We start from the raw sequence: 11109 nt of genomic DNA, 5'->3' as shown, positions 1-11109 counted from the left end.
TTGGGTCTTACGTCTCATACGAGGGTTAGCTCTGATACCATGATAGAAATGTGTGGGCTTCCAACTCAAAACCAATTGGAAATGAGTGGAGTGACTCCAAACCTTATATATATTAGGATCTAGACTGAGGAGTTAGCTATGTGGGACTATATTTAGTTCTCCAACAGTAATTGCTTCCTTATAAACCAATCTTAATCTCCATATTCAAACTCAAAAGAGAATGGCTAAGCAAATTGGTGTTTCTTCTTCTCCATGTTCTTTCTAGATATGGATGAGTTAAAACTTCTTCAGAATGTAATTCTTTTGGTGAATCATACGACAACATTTTTCCGGCAAGATCAATGGAACCGGGATGAATACGTTTGTAAATCCTCGCTAGTGATTGCCTAGGATGCTAAGGTACCATTTACCTGTGGTCGGTTTTGTAGAACATGAATAAGAAAGGAATAGGAAAAAATTAACACAAAATTGGTTAAAAAGAACAAAATCAACAATTCCTGGGTGAAATGCACAGTTAGATTTTGATATTGTTTAAATGGACAAAAATGTAAAAATAGGCAGGATGTAACCAGTTTCATCGTGCCCATTTTCAAATATTTTTTCTTATTTTTAATTTACACAGGATGTATCAAGTTTCATCCTTGCTATTTTTTAAATTTAAGCTAGGATTACTATTTTGTCCATTTGAATCGTGATTTAAAAATATTTGGACAAATGACCCATTTTCCGAAAAATTAATCGAACACATAATCACCGTTCTCAAGAACAAACATTTTGTATATATAACTAAATTTTTTGTATTTTCATTGTTCATGAACAAACAATAAAACAAGAGAATATAATGTTGGTTTTTTCTAGTTTCCTTTTCATCTCCAAACAGATAAAGGTTAACAAAGAAAAGGCTACACATGACAACTTTCTTTAATTACAAAAACAAACAAGATATATTGTTCCATCAATCCCGAAAGAGATCACGATCTTCTTCAGTCACAGAAAATAAAAAAAAAAAAGAAAAAGAAAATCAGTGTTGTAGACTCAAAATTTTATGGTGATTGTTATTCATTCCTAAAAATCCCTCCATTATTACTTTCTTCTTCTCAAGTTTTGACTGAACATCTTCTTCTTCCATTTCCAATGTTGATGATGATGATTTATTACCAGAAAGTTCTTCGACGTGTGGACGAGTAGTAGTCGAAACAAAGTAAAACCAAGTGGATGTACAAAGAATTGCAGAAACTTTTCCACAGAAAATCAATACTGATAAACTAAATAGAAGTAGACATAATCCACAAATGTAATAGAAATTTGATGATGACGATGATGATTTTGTATCATCAATTTTCTTCTCTTTTCGATCTAAAGAGTTAATTCTGAATGATTTATCCCTTCCAGAAAAAGATATCCAACTACTACTCTTTGATTCTGATGAGTCTTGTTGCGATGGTATTGACCATGTAGAAGTAGATGATGAAGACGATGATGATGATGATGTAGACGAAGATGATAAAATTGATGAAGAGTATGTTAAAGTTGATGATGACGACGATACCGATGATGATAAAGGATCCAAATTTCTTGTTTGATTGTGATTGTTTTTCTCTTCTCCTACTTTTGATTTCGTTTCCGCTAGAATTGAAATTTTCTGAAGTTTTTCTGAAAAAATCTCTCTTTGTGAACGATTTGGATCTTGCACTACTTTACCATTTCGACTTTTATTCTTCTGTTAAGCAATTACAAAAACAAATTAGTAATTCGTTCTGCATACATAAATCAAACTGATTAAAAAAAAAAAACTTATATGATCAAAAGTTAAAAATTGAAAGAGGTAAGGAATTACCAGAGAAGTGTCAAGGAAAACCGCTTTAGCCACTTTGGATAAAAGATTACGAGCGGATTTAACCTTACGCATACGATTAGATGTTTTATCTTTCGAATTCTCTTTCTCTGAAACCATTGATTCGAAATTCTTCTCGGATTTCGATGATTTAATTGTTCTGCTTTCCATTGCAACGGGTCGAAAACAGAGTAAGAATTTATTTTTTGTAAAATTGTTCTTCTTCATTCATGTGTGTTTGTAATTTATATATACAGGTGAGAAGGCAAGAGAGATTAAGAATTCCTAGGGTTTAAATTTAAGAAAAAAAATTAGTGGAGATCTGAGAAATCAAAGAATATATTTAGAGTGGAGTACTTTTGTTGGTGGCGTTTCAAAGAATAAGCCGGCAATGCCGCTGTTTCGTTTACTTCTTAAAAGACAAACCAAAAAAATCTAAATTAAAAAGAAGGAAAAACATTAAATCGGTTCTGTACTGCCTTGATTTTATACTTCCCGTCCAGAAAATAAATATTTCAAAAAGGAGTGAATGTCGCTTTGATAAGAACGGGTACTATTTAAAGATTGCCCGTGAAAGACAAGTGTACTGGTATTGTTAGATTAGTTTTCCTAACCTCGTATTTTTTACATTTTTATCTTTATCTTTTAGTTTACAGTTAGATATTTAAATTGTACGTATACCGCAGAATGAAGATGCCTAAGCTGTCTTCTTATCTAAATTTTACCATGATTAGCCTGGATTTTGACGATTGACTTCTAACTTTTGAACCGATTGACTCCTGATTGACTTAACCCTAAATTTTTGGGGACGGATAAGTTTGTTGTGAGCAATCCGAGTCGTTTTCCGAGAAAGATAAACGTGTTATGTTAGTCGTCTTTCGGTAATATAAGTCAAGGTTACATTTTTTTTATTTTTTATTTTGATTAATCTTATAAAATTTCATTCATGACTCGTGATAAATTAGAGATTACATGAACTTTAAGAACGTCAAGATCAAAGATCGAAATACAATTAAAAGGTACTAACAAAGAGTAATATGTGAAGAGATGTAATGAACTACCAACAAGAGTACTAAGCAATCCGAGCATTGAAAAAATGGTTTCGGGATTATAATCCAACCATTTTGATAAGGTATTTTCTTTTTGAAAAAATGATCTTCTCATAAAAATATGAGAGTAATATGTCCAAAGTCTTGAATCTTGATCATCACACCTGAACTTCCACTCAAGATCTCCATTGAAATCATAAAGAAACGCCATGAGCACATATAGAATCTCCATAAGGAGAAGACACAAACAAGAAAAAAAGCAAAAAATACACAAGAATACCATAAAAATCTCCTAAAAATAACGTAGATTGAAACAAAAACTTAAACAAATCTAATCTATACTAAGAAAAACCTAAACAATTCTAAGAAAACAAGAAAAGGGAAAGAAACCTATTCAAATCTAGTCCATAACGGTGGTGAGTCTTTTTTAAGAAGAGCTAGAAAGGAGAGAGAAACTTCTCTAGTCGGCGAGGTTATATTAACAAATATAGTAGAAGTGTTATTGGCAGGGACAAGACTTTATTTTTTCTTTTTCTTTTAGAAATGCTCGATTCGCACCGAAATGTCCCATGATGTTTTCCAAAGGGACATCCAATGGCTTACGTAGATGATCTTGCACAGTGATCGGTGCCGTTAAAGTGAGTTTTTTTCTTTGTTTGTCCATCTATACTATTTTTTCCCGAAAGTAAATCTAGCCGAGAGAAAGAAAAGGATAGAAATATTGCTTTTTAACTACTAGTGATAGTTACTACAAGTAGTGGAGGATGTGAAGACATGGAAGTGGAGATGTCTAACCATCTGGGATTTGCCGGAATATGAGGAATTCTTCGTGGTGATCAAGGTGGCTTGTATGCGTGCTTTGATAAACACATTTTTGAAAATGGTTATAATGTGGCAGATATTTGGGCTATAAGAAATCGAACGTTGTTAGCAAAGGAGATTGGATCACAAAAGGTTGAGAGTGATTCGCGTATGCCATTCACTTATATAAGAAGGAAATTCAAGTACCACAGAGCTTGAGCGTTTTGATTGAAGATATTAACAATTTGAAGGAAAGTTTTGAAGATATTTTTTTTCCAACAATACATAGAGGCTAATGTTATGGCAGATTACTTAACCAAGAGAGGTGTCAAAAAGAAGATAGAACGAACGTGGATTAATGCAGACTACTCAACCACCTGATGTTGTTGGGGTATTTATTAATATAGATCTTGCCGATAGAACAATTATGAGAGAAGTGAGATATGTTAGTTAGTTTGTAGTCCCCGAGAGCAACTGGAGTGGTGCGAGTATAACCAAAGACCAAAGAGGAAAAAAAAGACTAAATTTTGGGTTTAATCTGGTGTGTGATCCTACGGTGGAAAAACTAAATTTGGTCAGACGGACATTATACCAACCCCTGGTGTGGGGCGTAGAATATACCAACGCCTGGTGTGGGGCGGGGAGTATACGTTCGCCCGGTGTAGAAAAAAAAAGAAAAAAAAAAAGAAAAAAGTGGGGCGGAGGTATTATGCCCGCCCCATGCATTTGAAGTTTGTAAAGAGTGGCGCGGAGGTATTAAGCCCGCCCCACACAAAAGATTAAAAAAACAAAAAAGACGGGCGTGCATTATACGTTCGCCTGGTGTGGAGCGTGGACTATACGTCCGCCTGGGGTGGGACGTGGACTATACGTCCGCCTGGTTATGGGGTGTGGACTATATAAACGCCCGATTATATTTGGGTTTGGTCTTGGTCGCAGACCAAATTTGGTCTGGATTTTAGTCTTTGATCAAATTTTGATCGATGGTCCGTCCCACTACGCATATCAACTGGACACTATATTTGGGTTTAGTCGTCCATTGTGGACGCTCTTACCAAAAAAAAGAAAGAATGAAGATGAAAGTGTGGTGATGTAAGAGTACTGTACAAAAGTAGAAAACTCATTCATTTATATATGGCAAAGCCGAGCCGATTCATTTTATAGTTTATACATACCCAGCCAGATGGGGTCGGCAGCCGATTAAACTACCGACCCCACATTAATTATAATACTGAGCCTCTTTTCTCAAAAAGGGTGAGACTAGAGAATCGAACCCTCATGCTTCTTCGAAGGGAAAGAAAAGCGAGATCGTTGTATATTGTATTGCAAGGTGGCTCACCTCATTCATTTTTATTGGCAACTTGGAAATGAATCTAGAAGAACTTTTATAGGAGAAAGGTTATTGTATAATTCATTAAAAAAAATCATCACGTTGACATATTTCATTGTATTTTCAACTTTGATTCCTTTATTTCCATGTGGACTAAAAGATTGCTAGAAGCATCAAAGTCCAATAGCTTTCTCGGTGGCCTTAAAGCAGTCAGATCCCAATGATACAAGACTTGTAGTATTGTCTTTGTCATTACCCTAGATTACCCCTACCTTCGGGACCAATTTGGCCATACTTGATATGCAAAAGAGTAGTGAAGTAGAATGTGACCGATTGGCTTTCTTTGTGCATTCATAATTCACAATGGTCGAGGACATGTAAACCTCTTAAAAAATCAAGTTCAATCTGGTAGCACATCTCCTTACATGTTATCCACAAAAAAAAGAAAAGAATTTGTAGGTATTTTGTGATTCTATGTACTCTAAGAAAGAAAACTTGGTTAAAGCTCAACGAGTAATCTTTCTCAACAATCCGGTATAACAAGATTTCTCTCAGAATGTGTTATTGTTGGAGTTGTTTTTCTTCCATATTGTAGTAGAGGGTTCAACAAAAAAGTGTTACAGGGTTGGGACCAATGGATTTCACAATATGACAAAGCTCGTTGACTTCATTATCTTTTAGAGTCCTTGTGGACTGAATATATACCATTATTGATGAGTGTTTGTGGTGATACGTGTCGCGAGATACTCAAATAACGTAGATGCTAGCTTATACAAATTAGGATAAATATGAGACAAAAGGTAATTGGAAATCATCACATCAGATATCAACAATTCCACATTGATGTAGAAAATTAAATCTTTTTTTAGTGATTTCTACCAAGCAGATTGAACTGTATGCTTCTTTAATTTGCTCATATATATGATATATTTGACATACACTTACAGCAACTCACGTCACACCATAGTGGGTATGTTTTAATTGTGAATTACCACATCCACTTACATAAAAGAGCTACATTCAGAAATTAAGGGTACTTAATACCAAGCCTCGGTGACTTAATAACTTAGTTATCTGGTTCCAAGGTGGTGCGTCCATCCTGCTTATACACCACAGCAAATTCTAATCCTTTTCTCTAAAAATTTGAATAACGCTAAACACTTTAATAAGTGAGAAGTGATAGGTTGGAAGGCCATAAAAAACTGGCTTGACTAGGACTAGTGCCCCCCCACCCCCCACCCCATAAAAGTTATTGTTTTTATATGGATAATCTTTTGTCAAATCTCTCTATAATGGGATCTCATAAATGTATTGACTTGTACTTTGCTTCCAAAGGAAATCTTAGGTATGACTTATGAGAAGATAGCGATCAATCTTATAGTTCAGATCATGAAATAAGGAAGGTATCACAATCTTTTCCTATCAATTAACTACAAACACCTCTTGTGTAATCTTACAGGAAAAATAAATTCCAAAAAATTTCTTCAACAAGATGTTAATTTGGTATATATTATAAGTTCAAAATTGAACTAACTACGGAACGAAATCCCAAATGGATTAGCAAAACAAGTGTATTTATTTTAATTATAAAGATAACAAAATATAATGTGGAAGTTAGTTAAATCACACCAATACACATGTTTTTGTTAACGAGGAAAAATGCAAGGCAAAAAACCTCATGACCTAATCTAGTTCTAAATATTCTTATAATTAAGCCGCTGTAGAAATTGACTACTGCAACTTCATATAGTTGAGACCAAGTAAACTACTTCTAGTTACTCAGTTCCTTTAGTATCCCTACGCCTGCAACCAATCTGATCTGCGCATGTGAATGCCAAGATAGCGTATACTATCTTGAGTCGCTTCACCTACTGTGATGACTTCTGCTCTCAACTCCTTTGGACTGTACCCCGAAACAACAAAGGATTAACCTATTCCAGTAACCACGTCACTTGTGTATCTCCAAATCCAGAACTGATCAGGGATAAAATTCATTATAAAGAGTCTTCCGTTTAATCAATATGAACGGAAAAATATTATGCAGATAATCTATCTCAGTGAACAATCCAAATCGAATCAACTCTACAAGGAGAAGAAACTAGACTGTTCGATCTTTCAAAAGGTTTGATGTTTATGAAATAAACAGTTTGTTCGGATCTTAGAGAATCAAGTTTTCAAAATTTATCACAAAGATGAGAATACCAAAAAGAAAAATTCTTCATTCTTCAAAGTAACCGCCGAACAAACAACTTGATTTTTATTAATGATCAATATATAGAAAGGAGTCTTTTAACATTGATTGACCAAAAGTTATGTCTACAAATCTTGAATCATGAGATCTGTAATAGTCAATCCTCAAACAAACTTGAGTGACCTTATATCAGAATAGAAGGACCATGAAATAATCAAGTTTAATCTATCGAGGATAACTATATTATTAGTCAATCAAATCAATAATCGAAAACTAAAATAATAATACGATTTAATTTCCCGCCAACGGTACCAATAAAAGCTTCTTAATACGAAATAAGACTTTAATTGAAGGTGATTTCACCTAATTATATTAAGCTTCTCTATCAACGAGTTGTCTTCCCACACAAACGCTTAGGAAGTGTGTTAAGGAATGAGTTTATAAGAATATTAGCTCCATTATTTATAATGTTATGACTAAGGCTTGAGCAGAAGACAAGGTATCTCCATTCCCGAAATTTCCCAAAGATATCTAAAGAATGTTATTATTTGATTTGATATATACCAACTGTGTTCCGACTCATAAACTGAAATCACTCTTAGTTTACAACTAACATTCTCTAGCATACTTCCATGTACTTTACTAATATAGTAATTAGAGATATGAAAAACTCGGGGATATGGTATGAATATATTTTTGAAGATCTAAAGTAATTTAGGTTTCAGAATCTTGCCTTGAGTTATTTGAATTTAGTACATGTTTAAATCACCATGTAAATATCATGTGAACATTTCAATCTCAAACCTTATACATATCGATGTTTTCGGAAACCCGAAAACAACAAACTTATTGAAAATATCTAAACATGTTTGAACTATGTCAGGATCGGTTTTGAGATCAATCATCTCTAGGAATCAGTCCTAGAATCGTTCCTAAACTTAGGATTAGTCATATTTCCCTTTCAACAACGAAACAAAGTTTTGTAATTCTACTTCCTTAGATTATGTTAATGATATTACAACCAATCCGGAAAGGTTGAATCCATTCAGGAAGTTCAATACACTAAATAATACCAATTACTGTAATGTTGGTACACGAAGTCCGTGGATAAGATATACTTCGTAACTCCATATACTCAAGTTATATGAAACAACTAATATATATTTTCTTGATAATTTTATCATAATATAATGACCAAATCACCCGATATGCTAGAGACAAGTAAACAAATTATACTTCGTAAAGGAACTGGAAGTATAGGTTATGACATTCTTTTGATACTTTGAATTTGATTAGCCCTAGGAACTGTTGATTAATGCTATAATTTTTAAATTTTCAGTAAATACTTACTTAAGAAAAACGTATATACAAAAGCAACAAATCAAGTTTTTGTTACCAACCTCGAACAGAAGGATAACGTTTTTCTTTTAATGCCTATATGTCTTCAAGTTCTTCATGAGTAACAAGAGCGAGTCTCAACATTTTTATGTTCATATTCTAACCTAACGAAGTTGACTTTGGTAATCAATGAAACAACTTCCAGTTTTGGAAGTATAATATAAAAACCAAACCTGAAATACCAACACTTGGTGGGTTCAACCGAGCAATGCTCTAACAGATTAGTCACATGTAGTAAGCTCAGGGACCTCCTATACACCGGTAAGTATTGTTTTGATGTTATTAATCATAAACCTCGAAACGAATTCGAAGTATCTTAAACAACATTTTTTTCCGCGTTGACAAAAACAATGGTACCATTGGCATATGTAAATGTAAAATGGATTTATTTGGAGAAAATATAAACCTTGAACCAAACTTTGTAGTTTTGCCTTGTCTAGCAATTAAGCCACTCAATAACAAGGTTAAATAGCATTCGTGTTATAAGGTCACCTTTCCTAACCCCACTTAAAGATCAAAATCTACCCAAAACTATTGTTGATGGTAATCGAGATGGAAACTGAAAATATGGAAGTTCGAACCCAATACCTCAATTTTGATCCAAATTTCATAGCCTGCAAACAATATCAATATAGCTTTAACTTAGCATACCAAATGATTCCTTCGTGCCTAGTTTAACTACTAGACCAGGGATGTTTTTACGCAGGCATAAGTCCACTAACTTATTAGGTACTACTGCACATTATCTGTCGGTCACTAACACAAACAACATGGTTTATCGACACCACTTTCTCCCGTACGACCTCTAGATTTGAGACGAAAATTTTATATAGGATTCCATAACTAATAGATAAAGAAAATATGTATATAATCTTTCAAAGTTTTGGTTTGGTTTTTCTTTGGAATTGATTCCATATAAATGATATTGATTATCTTGGAGGAGGTTTGTAATGACATGTGGTCTTGTTATAATGTATAAAAGAAAAAAATTAGTTACTTAGTGATGTTAATCTATCAATGTTTGAGATCATTTGCCAAATTTTGATCTTCCCTTAATTTCGTCTAACTTTGACAATTAAAATTTTGTTAATGTCCACGACTTTGAAAACATGATTGTCGTGGATCCCCCTAAAAGTCTTCAACATATGTAAGACTTAGTCAAATTAGATTCAGAGTTCTTACACATTTGGATGCATACGAGTAGGAATAAAATGATTAAAACCTAATGTTTAAAACTCAGTTTTCAGCATACCTTTTGTTAAATCTATCACCGAGATCTAGGTTTATCGATAATTATTTTGTCATTAATTTATAATTAGTATGGAAAACCAAATCTACAAATAATACTAAATCTAATTTTTGGAATGTTCTTTCAAGTTACATTGGAAAGTAAACTCCAACACAATGAGATGTCAAAAGGATTAACTCTAAATTTTTATTATAAAAAAGTTGTTATTATTCATAATTTCCAAAAAAATATGCAATGATACTCAAATTACAATGTGTCATGCCAATACATTTACAGCACAACACAATACAACACGCTAAAACTTGAGTATCATATGGAACTTGGCATAACATGATTAACTTCATGTATTGTGTCCCGTTAGATTAATCGGCACACTGGCACAAAAAAACATGTAGAACAGGTAAGCGCGAAGCATGTCACAACATGCGTAAAGCATATTATGCATAAAATGCGACACGTCATGCATATACCAAATATTGTTATATATTGCTAAAATAGTTATTCTAGCCAATTTCGACCATTATATTTTTATTATGTAGATTAATTTCTATGAATTTGTAAGAATATAAGTGTATTCTCATAATGTGTTGTATTTGCAGTTCATTCAATAATTTTCTAGATAATAACAAAGTTTTTTTGGCGAGCTCTCTCATTCACCGAACATGTGATCGCTTCTAGCTTCTGATTGATTTTTATTTCTGGTTGATCTTGGTCCTATTAATGATTTCATTTTTGGTAATATATTATCTGATTTCGGTCGTTAAAAGACAAGAAATAAATTTTTTGCCCCGCAACATGAAAAAGGATTATTACTTTAAACGGCCAAATCTTATATTCATGGTGTTGCCAAAAATATATCAAAAAATCAGTTTGAGTATATAAATCATAATTAAAATCTAACATTAAAATTCACAAATAAGTTAAAATCATATCAAAACATTTATTGTCCATCATGATTTCATCACAAAACTAAATCGACCTTAAAAAGAATAAAATCATAAAATCCAACGTCCAATTACATCTTTTTAAAATTGACAATTTCAATTCCAAACTATTAATAAATTAACCTAACCATAACTTACATTTATAATTACAATTTCAATGAAATTAAAAAGGGCTTGATCAAGTTTAGATTAATTATTAATTTAAAATTAAATTTCATAGACTTGTGGATATTTACCCGTAAATCGAAGCGCGCTTCTTCTTCCGTAAAAAATTGATTCTCAATCCTTCTCAAAAATACAAAATTATCAACAA

The 11109-nt window shown here is 32.9% G+C and overlaps 1 protein-coding gene across 2 annotated transcripts; it reads right to left on the bottom strand.

The window, feature by feature from the left end:
• Positions 1-900: 900 nt before the first annotated feature.
• On the bottom strand, positions 901-2071 carry LOC113285718 (uncharacterized serine-rich protein C215.13). 2 transcript variants are annotated; one of them, XM_026534492.1, is made up of 2 exons: positions 1838-2071; positions 901-1720 (listed from the first exon to the last, which is right to left on the bottom strand). In XM_026534492.1, the coding sequence occupies exons 1-2, from the start codon at positions 2060-2062 to the stop codon at positions 1022-1024; spliced, it is 924 nt and encodes a 307-aa protein (XP_026390277.1). In that variant the 5' UTR covers positions 2063-2071; the 3' UTR covers positions 901-1021. The 2 variants fall into 2 exon arrangements, with proteins under 2 accessions (XP_026390277.1, XP_026390278.1); XM_026534493.1 differs by having other exon boundaries at positions 901-1717.
• Positions 2072-11109: the final 9038 nt, after the last annotated feature.

Source organism: Papaver somniferum, chromosome 6, assembly GCF_003573695.1.
Source record: "Papaver somniferum cultivar HN1 chromosome 6, ASM357369v1, whole genome shotgun sequence".
NCBI lineage: Eukaryota > Viridiplantae > Streptophyta > Magnoliopsida > Ranunculales > Papaveraceae > Papaver > Papaver somniferum.
The sequence above is the reverse complement of the archived record's forward strand: the minus strand, read 5'-3'. Positions and strand labels throughout refer to the sequence as shown.